Consider the following 26037-nt stretch of genomic DNA (forward strand, 5'->3'; position numbering starts at 1 on the left):
TTCATCTTCCCCTGGGAATATTTGTGTGTGCACATGTGAATGTGAAGGTATATGTGTAGAAATCGTGCTCCCTCCTATTCAAATTAGGTACTCGTAGTCAGCATACGGTTAACTTGTCAAAACAAGAGTTTGTAGCCCAATGAAAAGTACAAAAAATAACTGAAAATGTGCTTGATGCCTCAATTATCCTCCTGCCTGAAATGTCCCGTTTTACTTACTCTCTACGAGTCATTCTCAGGCCAGCATCTCAACTAATAATGAGGTTCTTAGACCTGTTCTCAGTATTTTGAAAAGCCTAATGTGAAGTATGTTTTCCGTACGTGATAGTTGCACGCACACTTAAGCATTGTGCTTTTTGCCGGAGTTGCATCTGTTTCATGTATGGTTGTCTTGCTTAGCAGGAGCTCTGGCTGTTGACCTCATCATCATGTGGGGACATGGTCATGTGAGATATTCCTACTAAAATAACATAATTTTTAACATCCTTGGTTGTGAATCTGGAATGATAGCTCAAAACTCCAGTTGCAGTGAAACAATTCTTGATTATATATACAATTCATTGCTTATGTAAAGCATAGCCAAAAAGATTAACATTTTTAAAGCAAGGTTATTGCAGTGTTCATGGTAGTTTTCTAAGAGGATGGTAAAAGAACAGGGAGGCACGTAAAGAGGAGAGACGGAGAAAGTTAAATCTTTCAAGAGGAAATGATGCTTAAGATGAGACTAAAAGATGAGTACCAGGAAAAAACTGAAGACAGAATTATCAGAGGACCTACTAGCTACAGCGTGAGCCTCCATTTGTGTGGTAATGGGCAAGTGGCAGGTGAGAGTTGCCTGCTAAAGAGAGAGGACTTTATGCTGCCAAAAATTGTGTGATAACATTTTCCTTGTATTTAAATTGTGTGTGTGCACAAGAGAAAGGGGCACATATTTTAAGTGTGCAGCTCAATTTCACAACTAAATCTATGTAACTAGCACTCAGCTTAAGAAATATTACTGGTACCCCTGATACTCACCTGGGTACCTTTCCAAAAACTACACACACAGCACATCTTGTGGTACCTCCGTTCTAGTTTAAGAGACAATGTGGAAGTGAATATGAGGAGAAAGTTATGAGTTCGTGTACTTACGAAGGCCGAGGAGTCTCATGCCAGCTACAAACAAGAACCATGAAAGCCAGTGGTATAGTTCAGTCCCAGCCCAAAGACCCAAGAACCAGGAGCACTGATGTCCAAGGACAGGAGAAGATGGATGCCCCAGCTTCCCCAGGTGGAGAGTGAATTTGCCTTTCCTCTGCCTTTTTGTTCAGTTCACGCCCTCAATGAATTGGATGATACCCACCACCATTGGTGAAGTCCATCTTGACTTGATCTACAGATGTAAATGCACATGTCTTCCAGAAACCCTCACAAACACAAGAGAGAGTATTTTACTGGCATCTCTTAGCCCAGTCAAATTTAAACAAGTTAACCATCACAGTAGACAACATTTTATTTTTATTTATTTATTTTTAAAGATTTTATTTATTTATTTGACAGAGACACAGCGAGAGAGAGAACACAAGCAGGAGGAACAGCAGAAGGAGAGGGAAAAAGCAGGCTTCCCGCAGAGCAGGGAGCCCGATGCGGGGCTCGATCCCAGGACCCTGGGATCATGACCTGAGCCGAAGGCAGATGCCTAACAACTGAGCCACCCAGGCGCCCCCACAGTAGACAACATTTTAAAACTAGCAGGTAAAAGGAGTCTTTGGTGGCGGCAAAAAAAAAAAAAAAAAATTGAGAATCACTACAATGCTCTATTTCTCTAGTTCTGATAAGTGAGGCATTTCATTTTCATCTGTCTTCCAAAAGAAGGATGTCATCAGCAAATCTAGGGGCATACACAGCATACCCAGTTGAGCATAATATTTAATTTCAACTTTTTAAAAAAATCTAGACCAAATATTACAAGCATTTTTTTTGAAAGTCATTGTTCCTAATCAGTATTTAATACCTTTCACCTTCCTTCTCTCCTTCAAATGTGTTCTGTGGCCTTGGGTGGTTGGCAGGGGTGGGTTGATTGATTTCTTTTTAATTAAGGCCATCTCTATAACCATAATGCATGGAAAATAGAAGGATAGATACATTTACTTTACTGCACAAATAGTACAAGTTCCATTAACATGTATTTTTAAATACCTGTCGGGTGCTATGTTAATACTGTATTAGTTGCATAGTTGCTTCAAGGAGTCCTTTATCCTCAAGGAGACTTTGAGAAGTGAATAGTAAGCCATATGTACTCCACAGTGTAAAGAATGGGGGGAAATCATGTAACTTTCCAAAATGCTGAGTCTTGATACATTTTGCAGAAATAAAAAAAGAGTATATCTCTACCTGTGCTATTTCCTGTCCAGGAGCCATGTTCTCAAGAACATGCTTCTCATGTTCAATGACTAAGGTAGCCCACATCACATGACAGTCATTGCCTCCCTAGGACCAGGAAATGCATTCTGACTTCTTTAGCCTATAAAATGCCCCAGGGAAAACCAGGACAAGGGAAAGTTGGAAGTGGCCACAGAAAGATGTTTGACCTTGAATTTTTCAAGACGGCAGGATAGATTTCTCTGACATCCGAGACCTCGGGCTACAGCCTAGTCCTGGTTGTTCTGAACTGCCAGAATTAGTGCTTAGAAGATGCTTTATATTTTGTTTAGAAGATGCTTTATATTTCACTATGCTGCCACCATACTCAAAGGGCTGAGTCTGTGCATGTATGTAAGCCTCTTTTTGAGAAGTAGATGTAGGTGAATTATTTATCCCAGTACTTCCCTGTTGAGTTGCAATAAAACAGAGACTTGTTGGGTCTATTAGGGTGGTAAATAGCAACGTAACATGAGTTTTTGTTGTTATTTTCCCCAATCTAAAGATCTCATGTCCACTCACCCACCACCACCAAGAGGCTAGGCCCTATGCTGGATTTGCCATTCTACACACTTAGCTACTCCCAGCTTCCCAATCTCTTCCAAGTCTCCTACCTTCCAAAAAAATAATTTTAAGCACTATTCTTTTATCACATTATTTTCTGCTCAAGAATTATTCACAGGTACCTATTTCTCCTTACTTCAAGGCAAGACTTTCCATAATATCCCTGCCCAATCTCCCCTTCCCCTTCACTGTGCTGCTCCACTTGGCCTCACCCTATAATTTCCAACAGTGTCCTCAACATATACGATCTGTACTCGAGTCATAAATTTAATTCATCTTACACAGCCACTCAAGTGCCTTTACCATTCTCCAAGAGCCAACTGACAGGGAAAAAACATAATATTTATTCACAACTTATGTATCTGGCACTCTACATAAAATATTTCTAACCTCATAGCAACCCTATTTTACAGATAAGGAAACTGAGGCTTGGGTCCCAAGGTCATATAACTAGCAATAAACGGTCTTTATAAAGTCTATATAACTCATCCCACGGTCTTTATAAAGCCCCTTTGATCCCAGCACCTCGCCTATGCCACTGTAATTTAGCACATTATTGTGTACCATTTTGTTTCCTAACTGTATCCTTGTCTTCCTCGTCTCAGTATCTTCACATCGCTGAGCATACTGCAGGTGATAAATGAATATTTGTTGACTGATTTTATAAATGTTTATAGAGACTGATACCCAGCATTGAGTGACCATTTCAGGAGGCTTAGGACAGACTGTGTTACAACCTGGAAAACATACTTATTTGAGTAATGAAAAAAGAGCTATGACTGGCTGTGTTGAGCTTTGCCATTACTCCTGTCTCTTCATTCATCCTTTCTAGAAAATGGCCTTAGGGAATTGGTAGCACTACATGAGCCCTCTGGGCTCTCTTGAGCATAGATAATTCATTTTTACCCTACATGTGAGGTAGATACTGTTCTAAGGACAGGTCCACAATTCTTTGATAGCTTTGAGGGTGCATGTGTTTGAGAAATCAGAATTTTTCAGATTTTAGAGATTAAATATAGAGTTTATGCTATATATTGTATAACTCTCTCTGCAGGGTCTGAGTCAGCACCTAAAATCAGACACAGTAGCTCCGCATCCCATCAAGTGGAATAAAGATGACAGCCTCAAGTAAGGTTCTGCCATCAAATAATTTGCTATAAACTTAGGAGAAAACTTGGTTTTCAGAGCTTTTTGGATTTCAGGATTGTGAAAATCGCGGTAAGGGATGTGAACCTGTTATTGAGATGTATTGACTCATTTAATCTCTCAGTAATTTGCAATGCTGTACTTTTTTTTTTTTTTTTTTTTGAGATGAAGAAACACAGAAAGGTTGTACAATGTGCCCAAGGTCACATGGCTAGTAAGTGGCAGAGCCAGCATTTGAATTTAGATTGACTCCAGAACCGCTGCTTTTTACGACCCCAAATACTGCCTTCCAAGAGGACTTTGCAAGTCTCACCGACTGGTGATGTGACCTTGGACAACTGCCTTGGTGCCCTGGACCCCGGGTCCTCTGCTGTTGCTGCAAGGAAATGTAGATGTCAGCTGGAGGCTTTCACCCCAGGAGGGCTAAATCAGATGGACTGGAAGTCCCTTCCTGCATTGCATAAAGCCTGCTCCAAGATTTCTGCAAAGTTCTAGAGGCTTATATTCTCATTGTCACAGTTGGCTTCAGCTTCTGCTAAATTAATTCACATTGTGAATCATTATGAATCATCTCAGGATCTTGTTTTTGAATAGCAGGATGTAAACTCATGTGAAACTCAGCTCTTCCTCTCAAGCAGACAAATGTCTTTAGATTGCTTGAGATTTCTCCACCTTCTGAAAAGTGCTTTATTTAGTCACCTCTCCCAGTTCCATATTGCCTTGGCTTCTCCCTGCCTACACCCTTTCCCCTCCTTTCTCATTTCATCCTTTATCCTCGCTCATTTCCCTGCCCCTTCTCTCCCTACTCTCCTCCTTCCTCTTCAGAGCAAAACCAAATTCCTCTTTTATTCCTTCCAGAATTTAATAATTTTTTGTGACCTTGGCTTTTGATACTTTTGCCTTCAAGTTATCATCTTCTCCCAGTAAATTTTCTTACACAACGACAGTTCTAAGAGTTCCTTGCCTTTTGCCCTCCCTTGATGCCCACCCTAAATGCTATCTCCTCCCACTTCTCAACCCCCAGTCAGTGGTATCTGTGTTTCTTGCTTAGCTACTTAAGCTTCATTGTGTGGTATGCAAACGTCATGCCTACCCTAAAGCTGAAACTTCTCTTAATTACCTTCAGTGCCTAGTACCAAATTTTATTTTTAGTAGGTGTTCAATAACTACTAGAATAAATCTGACGGGTGTACCAAAAGGTAGGAAGCCACTAATATATTCACTCAGTGATTAGACAGTTAATAGAAATTAAAGTCTATAGACTTACAACACTTGTCTTCATATTACCCTCAGTGGAGTAAAGTACTGGGGTTGAGATTTCAAAGACAACTGTAGTGCCTTAGTTGGGAAAATATATCAGATGATAGCCAGGACAATGCATTATGTTAATCCTCATCCCCAGTGAAATGTAATTTGGCCGGGATCAAAATACTTAAATAACTCAACCTTGATTATAGATTCTCGCTAAAACCATAAATGAGAATCTAGGAGGTTTCTTTACAACATAGGCTCAGTGATGCTAAAGTAAGCTCTAGAAAAAATTTCCTGGCAGCAGTGTTTTGTCACACCAGATATTACCAGTTTTAGGACAGCTTAACCCATGGTAGGAGCTCCCCTGTTTGCTGATTGAATGAATGAATGAATGAATGCAGTAAAAAATGTAGAAGACCAGGGCACCTGGGTGTCTCAGTTGGTTAAGCATCTGAGTCTTGATTTTGGTTCAGGTCATGATCTCGGTGTTGTGGGATGGAACCCCACGTTGGGCTCTGAGCTCAGTGCGGAGTCTGCTTGTCCCTCTCTCTCTGCTCCTTCCCCCCACTCACACAACACACACACTCTCTCTCTCAAATAAATAAATAAAATCTTAAAAAAAAGAAGAAGAAGAAGAAAGGACATGTAGAAGACCTACAACACTGGTGGCAGAGGTTCTGAACACTGCCTGTTGCCCTGTCCTTACCTTCCTCCCTGGTCATGTGCCCGTTATAGGAGAAGGAGACCTGAATTCTAATCTCTCAGCTCTCAACCCCTAAACCCCTGTATGTGTGACCATCAGCAAGTAATTTAACTGCTCTCGGCTTGGTTATATCATCCTAGTAAAAGTGAAAGCCTCAGGCCAAATGAATACAGTTGTCTTTACAGAACTAATACAGGTATATGGAAACAAATACCCAAATTGTAGTAGAGACACGTGAGTAAAAATCTTCCCCGTGCTTCATTCCCAGGTCTCTCTCCTCAGACAAAGTGCCTTTGGACTAATTCTGTCTTACTCCTCTAAATGCTATGTGTATGCCTCTAGTTCTTAATTTATCTACTCTAAGCAATATCATTTATCTTTGCACTCTTCAAGACAAAGAATTTAGTTTACTACTTTTCTCCTATATTTAATTATACGTAGAAATATTTTAATGATTTATATCCATTCCCTTTAATAGACTTAAAGCACTATTTCTTTTTTTAAGCACTGTTTCTCAATCCATCAATTTTAAGTAGTATCCTGACTCCCCACTAAGTAAATGAATGTTCCCTTCACTTCTCTCTACATCTCCTCTTCCTTTAATTTCCTAGCTTGTCAGTGAAGTCATTACTTTTTTTTTCCACCAAAATCATAATTTTTATATTGTACAAAATTATATTTAAATTCTCTTTTGTAACTATGGTTGTCTTTAATGCTTTTTCTCTCGGTTAATTCTGAACATTGAAAGCTGCAATAAAGTATAATTATGTGAATTGTATTTCCTGCAAACCGAGGTAGTGTGCTCAGATGTGCATAGGGAGTGGGTGTGTGTCACCAAACGTGGGTCACTTCACGAGGAACGCTGCGAGCATCATAGCCACACTGATTCTCCCATTACACTCTGCATGTTGCTTGAAATCATTTTACAGTGTAGCTTGCTTCCTATTATGAAGGGCTTTCATTTTAAAATATCCTCAGACTTGAAATTTAGCATGGTAGTTCTCAAATGTGGCTATACTTTGGAATCACCAAAGAAGCTGTTAAGAAACCCTGATATTTAGAGGATCCCACATCCAGAGTTTCTGATTTAACTGGGCTGGAGTGTGGTCTGAACATCTGGGTTTTTACATTTTTGGCAGATGATTTCAATGAGTAGCCCTAGTTGAGGACCCTGACCATTAATGCCAGTCATGTCTAGTAGAGTCAAAGGTCATGAACTATATTGAGCCCTTTGGAAGCAGGAGCGGAAAGTAAAACCTGATACCAGCTGAAGGCTTCTAGAATATTTTATTTCTTTTTTGGTTGCAGTTGCCTCCATAAGCTACCACTGCTACGATTGTTGAATAAGACACACTTCTCCACACTCAGCTTCTGAGGTGGTCATTATTCGAACGGAGAGCTGGTTTTGTTTTCAAGTCTATTCTTTTCCTGGGTGGATACTCTGGGGCATGGGGAGCTGGAGCTGTTGCAAGGAAATTGCATGAAATTTCGTCAGATCCTTGATATTCACAGCTACGTTTCAAGAACTGATTTTTTGTTGTTGTTGTGTCTAAGAATTTAACATGCATTGTGTTTCCAGTAGTTCCACTCTGATTTTGTCTAACTTCCAGGGTCAGTAGAAAAGTCGTTCTCTTTCAGCCCTCCTACCAAGACACCCAGAAGAGCTGGAGGCAGGCTGGTGGGCCTGGGGTTCTAGTAGGTGTAGGAGGCTGTGAAGAGGGACTGAGTAGAAGTAGCAGCAGAAGAGCCCATGTGAACATACTGTCCTTTGGCTGCCTGGGAGTTAGCCTAAAAAACAAGCGTGAAAAAGGACATGGGGTCAGAGCAAACGCAACCCTGTATTTGACCCTCTGGCTCTCATTTGAAACCAGCTCCACCTGCATCTGGATTTCTCTCTCCTTACAGGGGTTTTGCTAAATATTAGTGCTGATAGCATTTCTTGCCTTCTGTAATACATTATCTCCTTTTTTATCCCAGTTTCCTGAGCATCTCTCAGGCAAACTGAAGTTTGTGTCAGTTACTGAGAAAGTTTCTTTTTAGTACCAACAGTATTGCAACAACAGTATTAGAAACTGAAGTTGATACAGTGGTAAGGGAATGGATGTTTCCAGTGGAGAAGATTGCAGGGGCTGCTGCAGCAGTTTGCTAGAAAATGGACCAGACATTATGCCGAAGGATCAGGCAAGGTGCAGCCAGACGTACAAGAGCAAATTTTAAAAACTCTTTTTTAAAAAATTTCCATTTTCCACCTATACTTGCCCATAAGAATATATCATTTTTTGTAGTTGTAATCATACTATCATTTGGTTCCTTGTGTAAATTCCAATTAAAGGGGAGTTCAGAATTACGAAACCTGCAATAATAGAATTTGAGCGCCACTCCATGGTACCATGTCTTCAAGTCCCTGTTGCTATTATCTCGCTCTCTCTGGGACTTGTTTCTACATCCACAGTGATTTTCAAAGCATGTTGCATGGACCTCAGCGCTTCTTAGAAATGGAAATTCTCTGGTTTGACCCCAGACGTCTCAATTAGAAACTCAGTGGCTGGGGTCCAGAATCTGTTTTCACATGCCGTCCAGGTGATTCGGATACATACTCAAGCTTGAGAACCACCATCCTAAATGAGCTCAGCTTCCCTTCTTTTGTGTGGATGGCTCTTCTGACCCTTACTTTCACAATCCCTCCTTCGTATTAGCCACATCTCCCTGCCCCTCATCAGCCACACCCCAGCACAGCCACACCCAGCTCTCCATCCTAACAAAGTAAGGAACTACCTCTAACATCTTACACCTCTCTTATGCCCCTGAGATGTCTTCTAAGCTTCTCTGGGGTCTGCCTTCCCTTTAAAAGTGCCTCATTGCCAAACTCCTCCTACACTCGATTCCTCACCCAGCCTCCTCTGTGATCAGCAAGCCGCTGAATACGGCTATTGCTCAAATTCAGCACTCCTCTCTATTAAACTTTTACTCTTCTATCCTATTTCCCATTTAGATTGCTCTAGATCTTCCTGCATGATTAAGAGAGCTATTAGGAAAATTTCAGATCTAAGTTAATGCACTGCAAACTCACTCTCATTTCAGCCGCACCTTGCCTGATGCTTGGCCATTCTGTCTTGGGAGTCTCCTAGCGGACTACTTCAACAGCTATCCCAGGCTTCCCTGCTGTGAAGAGGGAAGTCTCCATTCCCTTATCCCCCTCAACAGATGCCCTCGACGGTAATCAACCGCTACATCCCTTCACGTCTACAGACCCGATTCCAAACCCATTTTTTTTTTCTTCTTTGCTGTCTCTTCCCTGCTTTCTGAGACCAACTCAGCCACCTGCATTTAATAGTCTCACGCAATTCTGTTTCTTCTAACTCCGTGTCCTCTCAGTTATCCCCACTGTCCTCATCTTTAATCTCTCCTCTGGCTCCTTTTGCTTTACATTTCTTTATTTTTTTATAATGTTCAATTAGCCAACATATACATCATTAGTTTTTGATGTGGTGTTCAGCGATTCGTGAGTTGCTCACTCATCAGTGCTCATCACCGCACGTGCCCTCCTTAATACCCATCACCCTTGTGCTTTACATTTAAACATGCCCAGCTGTCTCCTATTTGGCTAAACTCTAAGCTCCCTGAGGCCAGTATATGTGTCTCCTTTGTTCACCCCAGTCCTTGGCTCACAGTAGATATTCAAAAAGGAATGGTTCCTGACTGAATAAAATCCTTTTCTGTCCTCATTTCTCCTGGTCCTTCTTCTGGGCCTTTTCCTGACCATCTTCTTGAATGGGCACTGTTCTTCTCTCTCTATGGAAACTGTTGTGTTGAGGGTCACCGGTAGGCTCCCACATGCCAATCTCAGCTTTTTTCTCAGCCTTTATTCTGAATCTCTCTATAGTGTATTATGACCGACCCCCTTGAAACTTGTTTCTATTGGTTCCCAGGATCCTCGGCACCTCCTATGTTATTACTGCTGCTTGTCCTAGTGGCTTTCTTCTATTTTTTCCTAAAATGAAAGGTGCTCTGGTTCAGTCCTTGGCCCTCTTCTCTTCCCTCTCAAGTGTCTCTGTGGAGATTATCTACTGTCCACTGTCATCAACTATACTCCCAGTGCGGATCATCCACAACTCTCCCCAACCCCCACCTTCCTACTGAGCTCTAATGCCACCTTTTCAACTATCTAGTAGACACTCTCTGTATTTACCATCACGTTCTGAAGAAAACAATGCTTCTCCAGGTAAGAGAGCCAGGCTCCTAGTATCCACTCGATCAAGTAGATAAGAAGTAGTAGCATCTTAGGGCGCTTGGGTGGCTCAGTCGTTTGAGTGTCTGACTCTTGATTTCTGCTCAGATCGTGATTTCAGTGTCGTGGGATCCAGCCCAGCACTGGGCTCTGTGCTCAGCAGGGAGTCTGCTTGAGATTCTCTCTCTCTCCCTCTCCCACTGCCCCTCTCCCTGCTCGCTCGCTCTCTCTAAAATAAATATATAAATTCTAAAAACAACAACAACAAAAAGGAATAGCATCTTACCAGGGCCCGCTTCATGAAAGCCTCCTGGGTGGCCTTCTTGTTGGCAGCCTTGCCACCCCAGGCAGCCAGTGCACTGGCCTGCAGGGCCCGTCCGTAGGAGAAACTGAGTTTCCAGGGCTTTGGTAGAGGGCAAAGGTTGATAGCATTGAGGTTGAGAGTAGCATCCTCTTCGCTCATGCCCCCGGACAAGAAGCAGATGCCTGGAAGGTGAGAAGCCATTGCACTCTACTCTTCCCAGCTTCTTTACCCAGCTGGAGAGAGCAAGCCAGGAGCCTAAAAGAAATGGAATGCCTCCATCCTTTCTCTACTTGATTTGCATGGAACTGGGTTGGAAAAATTAGTTTGCTTCTGCCGAGGCTAGCGGGGCTAAGGAGAGAAGGGCTTTAATAAATAAGGAGGGTGGTGACCTATTGAGGAAATCAATGGATTGTGTGCATTTGGACAGATGCAAGCTTGTGGTATCATGGAGTGTGAGGGGACGTGCTGGCCGCCTGTGAGACACAGAGGTCCGTTTCCTGGATACAAGACTCCCGGGCAAGCACAAACGCTGGTGGAGCTCCTTCACGGGATAAGGGCTTAGACCTCAAGTCAGAGAAGAAGGAAAGCCTTACCGGGAACAGCTGCGGGAACAGTCCGGTGGAGAGCAGTGACGGTGGCCATAGCCACTTGCTCTGGAGTATACTTTCTGGTGCAGGCATGTCCGGCAGTCACCATGTTGGGCTTCAGCAGGGTGCCCTCCAGGTAAACGTGATGGTCATTCAGGGCCTTGTAGACAGCCGCCAGGACCTGAGGGACAAGACGTCCAAAAGCTGAAACCCAGCGCCAGCCTGACAGTCCCCTGACCTCGACACTTTCAGGTTGCAGGGCTGAGAGACAAAGGAATCCTCGTATGGGGCTTGGCCCAAGTTTCCTCATCAGAGCAATGCACAGGCAACCGCACGCCGCGGCCACTGAGCACAGCCAAGCTGGCCTAGCCCCACCTCCCTTACTCTGACTGCGGACAGGTGGCATGGCTCTGCTTCCTGGAGCCCCTTCACTCTTTCTTTCCCATCACTCCCTTTGGCCAGTTGAGCCTGCCTTGATTTAGCTAGTTGGGGACATCTAAATTGGCCTCCATTCTCCATCCCCATAGAAGCTGAGGAGTCACAGAAACACACATTTTAGAGACAGAAGCACTTTCAGACCTCATTCCACCAACTTTTGCAAGTGGAGAACGTGAAATCAGGTTGCATTGCAGATATGAACAAAGTACCTTCTAATTACATTTTGTCATGTGAGTCTCATCTTATTTTTAAATTTCTTTTTTTTTACATATAATGTAACTGATCCCAAAAGATAATAGGATTTACTCATGGGCCCACAACTGGGAACATGGATTGTCATATCCCAGTCTTGGTACTGCAAATCCTATCCTTTTTCCATGTGGAGAATACCATTGTACCAAAAGAGTAGAAGGTTTGATAAGTACCCCCTTATCTTCTCAATGCTACATAATGATTCCAACTGAAGAATATTTCATATATAACAGCTGATATATATTAAGTAACAGGTCTTACTTAAAAATAAGATATTTCAACTGGAATTGGGACCTTTATATTCAAGACTTACCTTCTCAGTAACATACTGGCAGTGTTCCAAGTCATGGTCTCCATCAGGAATGACCTCTGGTTCAACAATGGGTACCAGCCCATTCTAAAAAGGAAAAAGGGGGAGATAAAGTGCAGCTCTGCTCACTGTGATCCTTTCCTTAAGAAGATATTTGACAGTTGCAATTGGGATAAAATGAAGCCCTTATAGAGAAGTGCCATTCACTGACTTAAAGGCAGTATCAGGAAATTTAATGGGATTTCTAGTGAGCATTTGTGGCTTAGCCAAAAAAGAACAATGAGGTTAAAAAAAAAAAAAAAGAAAGTTCTCCTAGGAGTGGGTAAAATAATGCAAATCCTTAATTTCTATAGCTAGAGATTCTTCTAGAGACTATTCTAGCTACCTCAGAACCTAGCTGTCACCCTTTTAGGGCAGTCAAACTTCAATCACTAATAAGGATGCCCCTTGTGTGGGTTAATTAAGGAATTAAACACTGTGTATAGCTCTAATTGGGACTCTCCAGGTACCCACAACTCAGGTAACCTCAACATAGCACCCACACAAGCAAATCAGACTTAACTGGGATCGATCCCAGAGACACTATGTTGGAAACTAGTGTCAGGTCACCATCCTCCAAGATATTATTTGGACTGGGGCTAAATCAGAGCTATCACTCTCGAGCTAGGGATCTAAGAGGATCATGTTTTAGATGTGATGGAGCATAGGTAAGCAAGTGCCCTGGCCATAGGGGCTGGATCACTCTTAAGACTCAGCCTGTAGAACTTCGGCAGAGGGCAGCCATTGACGGCATTGGCCTTTCGGGCTCATAGCCGACTTGTGGGACCAAATCTTTCCCTACCACGCTTGGCTATAGCAGAAGTGGTGGAAAATGCCACCAGGATATAGTGGTGAGATAAGGTTCAGGTACTTGTAGTAAAATTGGAAAGAGAGGTTCTGAAGAAAGCTCTTTCTGACTGCTTTTTAGCCCAAGGGGAAGGCAGAGCACCTGCTGACAGATGCTGGCGTAGCGGGCCAGGGTGTTGGCATTTTCCTGGATGGCAAGGTTGGATGGACACTGGTTGTCAATCCTCAGCACAGCACGCCATTTCCCAAACTCAGCACCGTCTTTCTTGTACTGAGCACAGCGCTCAGAAAGGCCATCAAGACCTGCAAGTCACAAAAGAGAGAAAGGCTTCTTTGCACCCATGTCCCTGATCCATGGGGCCACTGATAAAGTGAAGGAGTTCTTCCTTGCCTTACCTTTCTTTCAGTCAGCAGAGCTTAAGGACTGAAAACATTAATCCCAATACTAAGCCCAAACTGGGGCTTTATACTTAATAAGAAGAACAGAGGGAACTAATATTTGTTTAGTATTTACTACGTTCTAGGCATGATTCTAGGCATTTTGCATACATAATCTCATTTAATTATGATAACAATTCTAATAGTTAATATTATACTTGTTTTACAGATGCGAAACCTGAGGGTCCAAGAGGTTACGTGACTTTACCAAGTTTGCAGAGCTAATGAGTGACAGAGCTGGCATTCAAATTCTGCTTAACTAACCTAATGCTATGGTTTGTACTTGTCCACTTGGGCAGTGAAGCACCTTGCAAAATTGTCTAATTAGTAAATGATAAAACTAGGAGTCAAACCCTGGTGGGTCTGATCCCAAAGCTTGGGACCTTTCCTCTCTTCTGCTGCTGGATTTTTCTCTAAAAATTACATTCTCAGGTAAGAATATCTTCTCTGTGCAAAGCACCGTGGTAAGCACTTTTTATGTACATTGTCTAATTAATCCCCATGACTACTCTGCAAAGTAGATATTGTCATCCTATTTTAACTGACTCAGGACATGTATATGACCAGCCTAAGGTCACATAGTTATCGAATAGAGGAGCTAGGGTTGAAAAGCAGATGTGTGTGGCTCTAAAACCAGGGTGAGATTCATATTTTGTTTTCCCTTGCTCACCTCTTTGCTTGCCTTCATTTCTAGCATATATGAGCATGATTCATATCAGCAGGTGATATCCTTACCTTGAATGGTGGTTTCTTTGTTGGTTCCTGCAAGGGGAGCACCTCCCTGGTCTAACTGTGAATATAAATAATTAACAAGTAATTAGCAGGTGTCAGGGGTCCCAGGAAAACAAAAGCAGAGCCCCTGGTACTAATAGTTCTCATCTTCCACAAGCTAAGGAGTTGACTTAGGAAGGTGTATTAGTCACGGGGGTGGGGGGGTGGGGTGGGCGGGGGAGACACAATTAAATCCATAGCAGAAGGGAAGTACCTGGAAGAAAAAAATGCAAGTGTCAACACTAGGAGGATGGAAAATATGGAAAGCACAGGCCTGGAGCTCGGGAAGTAAGAAGTAATCTGACAGCACCTGGGATGCAGAGGGGCCATATAAGAGCAGTTTCTCTTAACTTATTTGTTCGAGGGACATTTAGGGAGCACCTACACATACCGAGCACGACATTATTCCAGGAAATCGAAAGAATAAAGATGCAGCCCCTACTCTCGGCATAGCAGAGGCTGAGATCATGAGCCTGAGAGGTAGACAGGCTGGGTGTGAACTGGCTCTGGTTTTGTCTTGCTGTGGGCAAGTTATGCTATGCCTTGTAAGTCCATTTTCTCCCCTCATCTCTAAAATGAGGATAAGAACTGAATTGACCTCCAGGGGTTACGAGAAGGATTAAATGAGCGTTTGGAGCTGTAAGCACTCAACAGATACTAGTTTTCACTCGTGAGAAGTTCTTGCAGTTTTGGAAGACTGAGTTGTACCTGAATAGTAAGTGGTTTAATCATTAATAGTGACCATGAACTAAATAATAATTATGTGACAGGAACTGTTTTACAAACTCCTTTCATCCTTATAAGAGCTTTATGAGGTAGGCACTACTATTCCCATTTCAGAAATGAGAAAATTGGGACACCAGGAGATTGAGTACCTTGCATAAAACTTGGTTGAAAGAAGAAGACACCGGCCGAAAAATCTAGAAGAGGACCTGTTTCTCAGGGGCGAGGCTGATGACAGGAAGGGCAGAGGGAACGGCAACTAGATGAAGAGGGTGTTCAGAGCGTCAGCCCGGAGACTGGGCTGGGCATTTGGCTGGAATGAGGCAGAAGGGAAATGGGAATGGAAGTGTTCACCTTAATTCCCACCACGATCCCCTTTTCCTTGAGGATGTTTCTGAACAGCTTTCCCTGGCTGTCCTTCTGGTAGAGGGTCTCATGGAACAGGATCACGCCCCCGATGCTCTGGTTGACGGAGTTGTCCACGGTGAAGAGGATTTCTCGGAACTGCCGGCGGTTCTCCTCGGTGTTCTCCACCTTGATCCTCTGCAGGCGGTTTCCCATGGTGCCTAGGGTGGGCGGGACAAAGGCAGCTTGAGGAGCCAACCAGGTCTATACCGCCGGCCTCCTCCCCTCTAGTGACCCTCAGCAGGATGAAGGGCAAGACTCTTTTATTCAGATCTTTAAAACTCCCGTCTCCTTTTTCGGCTCCCAGGGGAAAGACCTTGACTGCTGCCAGGATGTTGGATAGGAAGCGTATGGACTGGATATGTCAGGGTCACGATGGAAGCCACCAGTGGGTCCAAGTGTGTATATTAGGCCCTCAGGCCTCTCTAGCCATCACCACCCCGATCCAGGTCCAGGCCTCAATCTAACTAGATGTATGTACAATAGAAGGAGGGGTGGGGCGGGCTCTTGACTTCCCTGGTTTCTATCATTTTATGGTGGGCCAGACAGGCCTGCCACAACCCTCCCTTGTGTCATTCTGGGCTTCTCTCAGCCACAAGCCCTTCCCTGTTCCAGATGAGGACACTTCCCTGCCCTCCCTGCCCTTCCTTAGCTGACCTTACATTGACTTCTCATTAGCAGCAGAGGTCTATGTATCTGATCTCATTCTGGTTCCTGAGTTCTTGACCTTGCTACAGTCTAGATTCCATGATCCCTGGCAAGGGGCCTTGAAATGGGGGGCTTGAACCTCTTCCCTTGGTTTTCAGAAATCTGCCTACTGGAACTACAGGACTCAAAATGTCTGTCTATGCTTGCTGGGTCTTCTGCTCCCACTCCTGTGTACCTTCACTCCTCTGAGAGGAAAGAGAATATAATTGTTGCTTGCCTTGGCTAAGTTGTAGAAATAAGAACACACTTGTATGACGTTACTTGCACTCACCTACAGACTCATCTGCAGCCAGGATCCCCTTCCCATTGGCAACAATGCGCTGTGCAATTTCGGAGAGCTCCTTCTTCTGTTCTGAGGTGAGGGCTGGAAATCGGTGGGCCATGGTGACAGGTCTGGAAAAGAGTGCAGGAGTGTCCTGAACAGAACTGCAGGTGGCTCAGACAGATTCGTGACCAAGGCAGGGAAGGTGTACAAACAAACCCTCTAGGCTCCTCTTACACTTTTGACCCGCTTCCATAACTGGATGAACAAATGAGGTCTGGGTTTTTCCCCCTTTAGCTTAAGTAGTTGCAATTAGCCATAGTGGATGAAAGTGGGATGCCAAATTTCCTGGTCATCCTAAATAGAATATCTTCCAGGAGACCATTGGGTTCACTGATCTGGAGACTGAACCAGCTCATTAGTGACCCACTCAAATCTGATAAATAGATGGCACTGCGGTACTTGACTATCTCTCTGTGGATTGCTGGTGCCTTTGTGTGCTCTGGATGACTTGAGGCCAGGACAGTGAGGCTTTTAGCCTCTATGGCCATCTCCCATTTTGTTCTGTTAGCCTGTGTTATTCTCTGGATAGCAAGCTTGAGAGGCTTTGGCCTTGCAATTAACCTCCCTTAGCTTTGGGACATAGAGAATATGGTGTGTAAGGCTCTTTTTTCTTATATTCAATGACCTATGACAGCATTTGGGATAGATGGGGAAGATTTTCCCTAAGTGCCTCTGGGCTGGAGGCTCCCATGGACTCTAAGGATGCCAAAGTCATCTGGTGATCCTTGCCCCAGTAATTCTCAGCTTCACTGCTCTAGCAAGGAAGGACTCTGGTTTGAAGATCCCCTATCCAAGCGCCCTTCTCAGCAGTGGTCCTCTGAAGGGGATCATTGCTTTTGTTGGGCTGCCACTTTGGGCCAGTCTTGAAAATGCAAGTTCACAGGGCTCTCATCTTGGATGTTAGAAAGAGTAATTTTGCATGTGTTGGACTATCAAAGAAAAAAAAATGGTAGTAAAGATTATCTTTAGTGGTTTCCTATCCAATCCTATGACCTCCTTTCCCTGGTCTCCTTCCTCTCATACACTCATCCATAGGGTAGACGCCCCATGCCTGCTTTCTACTTCCTGCAAGCCCAGGGACACCTCGGTTGATCCACTCAGCAACCGGGTAACCAGGGCAACTAGTATCTTTGTTAATTAATGAGCAAGCTAAGACTCAGAGAAGTTAACTGATTTGTCCAAGGTCTCAGCTAGGGGGAGGCAGAGCTCCCCACCCGGTCCTGCCCCTCCTGGTAAATCAATTTCTTCACATTTTGTGCATCCCTTCAAGGCAGGCTTGATATAAGAAGTGGGTGGCTACTGAACTGATTCTTGAAAAAGTATTGGTATCACTGATGCTACTCTCACTTCAAGAGTCTCATTTTAACCCCAAAGGGTGGAACCACGGTGCTGTCACTGGGGACAGGACAGGCTAGTGGGCAATGATCTCTAGAGAAGATATTCTTCCAAGGCTGCTCCTATCCCAGCCACCTAACGATCATGTTTCCCCTTGTTTACACATGAGTTCCTAATATTGTAGTCAGGGATTACTAGCTGTAAATCTGGTCACTAGATCTTTATGTGGAAAAAGCCAACCTGAAGTTGGCAAACTTCAGGCCAAAATACAAATTCTCTCTCTCAGTTTAGGTAACTGCATAAAGGAATTCACAATTAAGAAATAAAGATGTTTCCTTAATGAAACAAAAGGAAAACATAGCCCAATAATAGCCAATCACCATTAATGCCAAGTACTCCACTAATTACTTTACAAGCACTGTATAATTCATTCCTTATTATAACCTCCAAAGGCAGCTGGGCTTCCCCCACCACTGCCACATAATAGATAAGGAAAGAACATAAGGGAGTTTAATTATTTGTCCAAGGACATTTAACTAATAAGGCGCAAAGTTGGGATAAGGGGCAGTACTCCCCTCCTTCCAGGAAAGAGTGAGCCTGGTGAAAGGAATCGGCCTTTGGGTGACTCTAAGGTGACTCTTGATAACACCCCCAGAGTTCTTGTTGAGGACACCCCCAGAGTACTCAAAATCCGTGGGCTGTGGCTCATCATCCATACACCATGGACCTCTTCAATTCATAAACATCTCACACATTCACACAGGTTCTAGCTACTAGATCAGACAGACCTGGGTTCAAGGACCAGTTCTGCTTCCTCCTCACTGGGACCACGGGCCAGTCAGTAACTTCTCTGAGTCTTAGTTTACTGTGGAATAAATGGTGCTAATATCTGCGCTGGGTGTCTCATTGCCAAGTGGATCTCCTGTGACCTGTGAGCACCCTACTCATCATAGTTGCTCAAAATATATTTGTTGAGTTAATTGTATGATAAATATGAAGATGTTTTATAATATATTATGAAAATGTTGGGTATTACTATTTCTCTCTTTTTAAATTTTTAAAAAAATTTAAAAAAAAAAAATTGCCTGAGATTCCATGTTTCTATTTACTACCAAGCTATTTTTTCAGTCTGAATGTGCTGACTCGACCAGAAAAAAAACAGAGAAAAGGTCAAATTGAACCAATACTGTTTATGGGAAGTTAAACTTCTACAGAGGGATTAAAGGTCTATACCACCTCAGCACAAATGTTGCCCCTCTGTTAATCATAAAACAGGGTCACAGACCAATGTTTATCCCTGGGAGACAGGAGGCCAGGTGGGAGTGGGTAACCATAGAGAATGATCTTGGGCTCCTAAGCCTCTGCTCATTGAGGTCTCAAGCCAATTTGATTTTAAAGTGTGATGGGAAGTCGTTCACATTATATTATTAAGTAAAAAGAAAAAAAAAGCAAGTTTCAGAGAAGTATGTGATATAAAATATCATTCCTGTTTAATTAAAAAAATGGTATAACACATATGGTACATACGGTTTGTAGATCTATATAAGCAGAGAATAACCACCCTGGTGTTATCTGTGGGGATTGGGATGGGATGGACTAACTCTCACATTTTACTTTATAAATTTTTTGTAATGTTTGATTTCTCAAATAGGTCTATATATGACATTATGTATTATACATATTAACAGGTGATACATATACAAATCTGGGAAGAGGTTGTGAATATGAAAATATAAGAATAGAAGGCAATCTCAGAAAAACAGCTGCAAATGACCTCAGGGATATCTATATCAACCCTGCCAACTTTAAAGATGGGGAAACTGAGGCTCAGAAAGAATATGTCTGATGCCCCTTCTAAACTGTGATGCTCTAGGATTATAAACCACATCCTACTGGCTTATGACTTGGAATCCCTTTTCCAATCCTTTTCAGCAAAATAGCACATAAAACCTACAGTATGGTTCTTTCTGCCTTCCTTCAAGAGGTTCTGTGAAAAGAGAATGATTTGTAAAATATGAATATTTAACTCCTGGAGAAATATCAGGGAGTAGAGAGTCCATTCACTTCTCCAGTGTACAAGGCAGATGGGTTTTCAAGAGGACATGAGGGGCTTATTCATTGAAAGCCTATGATCTCCAGGCACTGTGAGCAAGAATTTTATATACAGATGTGTGAAGATGCCCACAGCTTCATTACCCACCCCCGTGTCACAGCGACAAAAGCAGTGAGATGCCTTATGACAGCCTGGTGCCTTTGAACACAGGTGAGGTAGCTCAGAAAGAGAGCTGAGTGTTGCTCTTTCTTCTAGGATTACAGCATCTACACTGCATTCAGCACCTCGGGCTCTAGCGTCGGCCTGGGGGGTGCCCAGATGTGCCTTGGCCTAACGGCAGCAGAGCTAAGCCCCCGCTGGATCCAAACTGGCAAATGGAGCCCTAGGTAACTATTTAGGAGAAGTTTATTTTAGAAGGCAACCTATCCTCACAACATGTCTATTTTTCAGATAGTAGAGCAAACGTCCCAAAGGACATCAGCCGCTTTTGATTCCAAATAACTTAAGCTGTAGGATCTTCAAAGTAGGACATGTTATAGGAACGATCAAATGAGTGGAAGTTTGATAATTCATAATCAAATGACGGCGGTGCTCTGTGGCGATTCCAAGCCTGTTCCGTGTTCTCATTTGAGCCGTGGGGGAAGGCAAGGAGTTCATTTGTGTGACCAAAAAACATCAGTGCCAACACTAGTGGGTGTAGGAAGAGAATAAAGAAAATGACGTAAGACGACAGGTCTGTAAATAAATCATGGAAATAAGTAGTTGTTACGGAGAGAGTAGAAATGAGCAGGAATCTCGAGAAGTGATTAGAACCTAGCCAAATAAGTGTATTCAAGTTGTTTCTCCCAGGCCAGAGACAGAAGCGCCTTCATATGGGTAACACTGGGAATGGTCTTGAACATTTGCCTCCACTCAGAGAGTCAGCAAAGCTGTGGATGAGCATTTACGCTTAGGGAGAAAAACAACCATTTCAGCACACCAGCACGTTTTCGGCCACCACCAAGTTTCTCCTGAAAATAAAAGCAAACAGACTTTCTCGGCTACATGTGTAGCACCATCAGTAACCCTCACTCCCTGGTGCAGTCCAGGTAGACAAAGGAAGTTCTGTTACTTACAGTTTGGGAGAAGAAAGTCCTCTTAGCGATCAGAAGCTGTGGAGGAGTCAGCAGCTGCCAAATAGGACGAACCTTTGGGAACACGCAGTTTTTATAGACCTCCTGTCAAAGTTTGTTGTTTTTGGTTTGGTTTTTTTTTTTTAACTTTCACCCTCCCCTTCCCACTGTTTATCCAGTGCCTGATTGGCTCATAAACAGCCAGTCCTGATCATGCTCACACACTCATTGGACTCAGGGAATGTTAAAGCTACAGGGGCTATCTGGAGACCGTGTAGTTCTTCATCCAGTCGGTTCATTTTTCAGGTGAGGAAACTGAAAAACAGAGGACTAGGGGATTCCCCTAAGTCACACAACTAGTAAATGACAGAGCTCTAGAGCCACCAACAGAACCTGCGAAGAATGTCACCTTAGCTCTAGCACTTACTAAACACACGACCTTGGGGCGCCTGGGTGGCTCAGTTGGTTAAGCGACTGCCTTTGGCTCAGGTCATGATCCTGGAGTCCCTGGATCGAGTCCCACATCGGGCTCCCTGCTCAGCGGGAGGCCTGCTTCTCCCTCTGACCCTCCCCCGTCTCATGTGCTCTCTCTCTCTCTCTCATTCTCTCTGTCTCAAATAAATAAATAAAATCTTTAAAAAAAAATAAATAAATAAACACACGAACTTGGCCAAGGTTTCTTTTCTTTTTCTTTCTCTTTCTTTCTTTCTTTCCTTCTTTCTTTCTTTCTTTCTTTCTTTCTTTCTTTCTTTCTTTCTTTCTTTCTTTCTTTCTCTTTCCTTCTTTCTTTCCTTCTTTCTTTCTTTCTTTCTTCCTTCCTTTCTTTCTCTCTCGCTTTCTTTCTTTTTTTTTCTTTCTTTCCTCCCTCCCTCCCTTCCTTCCTTCCTTCCTTCCCTCCTTCCCTCCCTCCCTCCCTCCCTCCCTTCCTTCCTTCCTTCCTTCCTTCCTTCCTTCCTTCCTATGTCTCTAGGCCTTAATATGCTCCTCTGTAAAGTGGGATCTCAACTTCACAAGAGCATTAAATGAGTTTGTAGAGTGCCTGCACACAGTAGGCATGAGATCCCTCCTTGTCCTCCAAAACCAAGCTGGGCCCCCTGATGTTGATAATACCAGAACACACTGTATCTACCCCATTCTCACTCTTTCTCACCCTTTATGCATTTGTCTTTAACGTGGTAAAAAAAAAAAAAAAAAAAAAAAAAACTAGAATAAAACTCAAAGTGATTGCTGTAAGCTACCAGCTTCCCTAGTTATGGCACTGTCTGGGTAAGGGTTCGTTTTACAGGGATTTTTTTTTTTTTCCTGAGCACTAAACCAAAATCTAGGTCAAGAGAAGGCAAATAAAATTTTCTTCCTGAGGCAAATAAAAGTTCTGGGGAAATCTAAAAATAATGAATGACCATGATAAAATTCTCAGGACTATATTCCTTTGGGATAACTCATAAAATGGAAGGGAAAAAAAACACCCTAAAAATCAAAGTGCTTGATGGTATACGGTGTGATGCTCTAATAAGTGAACTGTCAATGGAATGAAGGAAAAAGAAGCAGAGAACTAAGTTGTCTTAATAGAGTTTAGGCTCAGACAGCTTCTAAAAGTGGGGGAGCATTAGACATAGAACATGATTATTAAAGGAAATTGAAATGTTTGAAACACAAAACTGAGGCCCATTTGGCAACGGAAGTTTTGGCCAAGACCTGTCCTAAGGAGAGCAAAGGGCCAGGCCAGGTAAAGGTCATCAGCATTCTTGACTCCATGTGCCCCCTGAAGGCACACTTTCTGGTTTCCCCATCTCCACCTGATGCTCATGCAAGCCCCTGATCAGACCAAGATGGCCTGATCTGGGGGATATGTGAGTTTCATCAGATTTGATTTTTGTCAAAGGAGAATGGAGGAAGAATATGGAGGATAGTGATGATACAATGGAGAGCAGGGCTAGCGACAGCTGTCGGGGGTCAGGGTTGGAGTGTCAGAATCGTGACTAAAACGTGCCACCTGCCAAGAGATGCATGGTAGAAACAATTTTACTTACGCTAGCAGCACGAATTATTCTTGTTATAACAATGACAGCAATAACAATAATAGTAGCTATTTTTTTTTGAGGTGTTAGGATGCCTCTGGTTCTTTTTACACGTGATCTGCCATCTCAGCACCCCTCTGAGGAGAGGTTTATTACTCCTGTTTTCTGGGTGGGGAAACTCTCGTTCGGGGAGGGCAAGTAACTTGCCTGGAGTCACAGGACGGGTACACGGGGACTCCTGTTTCCTCCAAGCCAGTGATCTAAAGCAGGGCTGCTTACCTTTTGGCTGCCACCAAAAGGTAAGAATAGCCCTTTCCCTCTCCCCCTCCCAGCAGTTTATAACCTTGGACATTAAACCTGCATTCATCAGGGAAGAATGCCTTGCGTCGGCAGACCTGGGTGGCCCTGCTCTTGCTGGGTATCATTTCACGTGGACAGCAGCCTGGCCAGCGTGTCAGAGGAGCATGAGCACATTCGCCTCTGACTGGTGCCACCTGCTGTGGCTCCCGTGGCATCAGCATTTGGCCACCTCCGGGCTTGGATGTGCTGCTGAAACTCAAAGTGCAGGAAAGCAAGGGCAAGGCTTCCTGGAGCTTAGAGAAACAGCAACCCCGGAGCAACACAGACTGCTTGCAGGGTTGGGTGGTTTTTTTTAAAGTCTCTTAACTTAGCAATATGTTCAAAACTGAGATATGATATGATATGTGGAAAGAGCGTGGGACCCGGGGGCTGTGAAACACTGGGGAATCCTCCAACCTCTCTGACCCTCAGTGTTGCCATTGGTCAAATGGGCTGGTCATGCCTCCATCCAAAACTGATTATGAAGCAGGAATGAAACGACATATGATGAGGGGTGTAGCACAGAGTACATTTTTATTAAATGGCCCAATCTGAATGCATACTTCTGGTTTAGAGGTCTCCAACTGCAGACTCTCCTAACAGGCAAAAATAAGATGATGTCATTTGTGAGCATTACGGTCAATACCTCCAATAACTGCCATGTTTATTTTCCACTCCCCACCCCACTCTAGATAGTTCTGATTTGAATATGACGGGCCACGAATTCAATGTATTCGTGAGCACTATGACGTCTGAGTCCACAAACAAACTTGTACATGCCAGTAAATCTCCTGGATCATAGAGTTACAATCAGTAGAGGCTTAGTAATATTATAGGGGAAGAACTTTCATAAAAAGGGGCCACATCTACACGATGCAAGGAAGATCCATGGTTGGGTCAATATGGCATTTTAAAATCTCTTTTCTAATCTGTGGTGCAGATGTTTCCTTATTGTCTTGAAATCTGCTGTGGGGGTCGGGATAGTTTCAGCACCCTGAAACCAGCAGTCATTATTTTGGTCATAGGGATAGAGCTAGTGTTATTTCAGCATGGTTCACAAAATTTTTATTGAGGTTCTATGTATAAGGCATTTGGTGAGCTCCAGAGGCATTTCGCAGAGAGTATACTTTTGTAGAGAATACACGATGAATAAGACTGGCCTGTTGTCAAGAGGCTTCTAATCTAAGAAGTGGGAAGAGAAAGTTGAGGTGAGAATCAAATCAAATCAAACCAAATAAGAGAATGCATATTAAAAAAGTACCAAGTTGTTGTGGTGGTGGTGGTAGTGTTCAATGAAGACTCCATGAAGTAACATGAAAGAAAAGTCTAGATATTCCAGACTGCTACATGGCTAAATCGTGCTCCATAGCATCTGACCGAGTGCGTGAGACTGTAAGACCTATGCACAGAGGGACAGTGAGAATTTAAGATGATCTAAATTCTAGGGCTTAGAAATACCACTCCCCTTGAGACTAGAGACAACTAAAGCCTGAATGTGATAAAGAACGAGGTTTGCCTTGTCTGAGGAAACATGTATGTGCAGTTAGGACGCTGCAGAGGCAGAGGCAGAAAGGACAGGGCTGCAGACTTTCAGGATGAGTGACCAGTAGTTATCTGACAGGAAAGAGTTACACTGGGGTCAGCAGTGACCACCAGCCCCCATTGTCCCATATTCCCTCCTAGCGAGTTGTTTACTGCCTTGTCAGTGTTTTCTCTTTGCCTTTTGCTTAATCATATCAAAGTCCAGTTTTTCCCTCACTATCTAATCAGGATTGTCAGTTACTTATGTCATTTATGACCCCCAGCCTGTATTTTTTTCACTATTCCTTATCTCTTTGGTGGAACTGTTTGGCCTTTAGGTGGGTAGGCATTGTGCACCAGTGGAAAGAGGTACAGAGAGGGAGGCACAAGATCTAGGTGGTGGTCTAGTTCTGCCCCTGGCTAGCTAGGGGACTGAAGGAAACCACGTTCTCTCAGCCTCCCATACATGATGTGCAAAGTGGGCCTAGGAATCCCCCCCCGTATAACTTTTCCATGTGGTCCCACTGAGTGAGCGATAGCATCTAAGTGAGTGCTTTGGAAACGATAAAGCCCTACCTAATTACAGGATGACTAAACCATGTTGCTTCGGGGATAGGCAAACATTACCAATGCTCCTGTGGTATGCATGTGCGTGCGTGTCCACACACACACACACACACACCCCACGTGAGAATCAGAAAACAAGGTTCCGGCCCTAGTTCTACACTGGGCGGTAGAACATATTACCCAAGGGAGAGTAGTACAATTTGTTGACACTTCCTCCTCACAGGACCTTTTCTGGGCACCTCACATAGAATACATCAGTCAGCTGGCTAGGCATTGTTTTGGAGGGGAAGGAGTTGATCCTGTCTCTGGCTCAAGGTCACACCATTAGTAAGTAACAGGGCAAGGACTTCAATATCAATCTGTGATTTTAAAGCCATCCTAGGGCCTTGAACTCATCATCTCTGCAGTGAAGGAGGGATCCCTTCTAGTGAAGGCCATGTTCTGTGGTCTTCTCCTCTGAAATTGCATGTTTTTTTAACACACATGGTTGTCCTAAAACAAAGTCAATGGTTTTAAACAATAATATAAGAAACTCAGACCATAAAAATGTTTTCTTTTGGGAATTATTGTTAAAATAGATTATTTTTTGACTAGAGATCTTCAAAATACTGGGGCACCTGGGTGGCCCAGTTGGTTATGCATCTGACTCTTGATTTCAGCTCAAGTCATGATCTCAGGGTCCTGGGATCAAGCT

The 26037-nt window shown here is 43.4% G+C and overlaps 1 protein-coding gene across 1 annotated transcript; it reads right to left on the reverse strand.

Moving 5' to 3' along the window:
* Window positions 1–7331: 7331 nt before the first annotated feature.
* ALDOB (aldolase, fructose-bisphosphate B) lies at window positions 7332–21016 on the reverse strand. The gene is made up of 9 exons (XM_036065901.2): window positions 20902–21016; window positions 16345–16466; window positions 15315–15526; window positions 14202–14256; window positions 13171–13331; window positions 12186–12269; window positions 11189–11363; window positions 10578–10777; window positions 7332–7851 (listed from the first exon to the last, which is right to left on the reverse strand). The coding sequence occupies exons 2-9, from the start codon at window positions 16454–16456 to the stop codon at window positions 7756–7758; spliced, it is 1095 nt and encodes a 364-aa protein (XP_035921794.1). The 5' UTR covers window positions 16457–16466; window positions 20902–21016; the 3' UTR covers window positions 7332–7755.
* Between the last annotated feature and the right edge of the window lie 5021 nt (window positions 21017–26037).

This window comes from Halichoerus grypus, chromosome 14, assembly GCF_964656455.1.
Source record: "Halichoerus grypus chromosome 14, mHalGry1.hap1.1, whole genome shotgun sequence".
NCBI lineage: Eukaryota > Metazoa > Chordata > Mammalia > Carnivora > Phocidae > Halichoerus > Halichoerus grypus.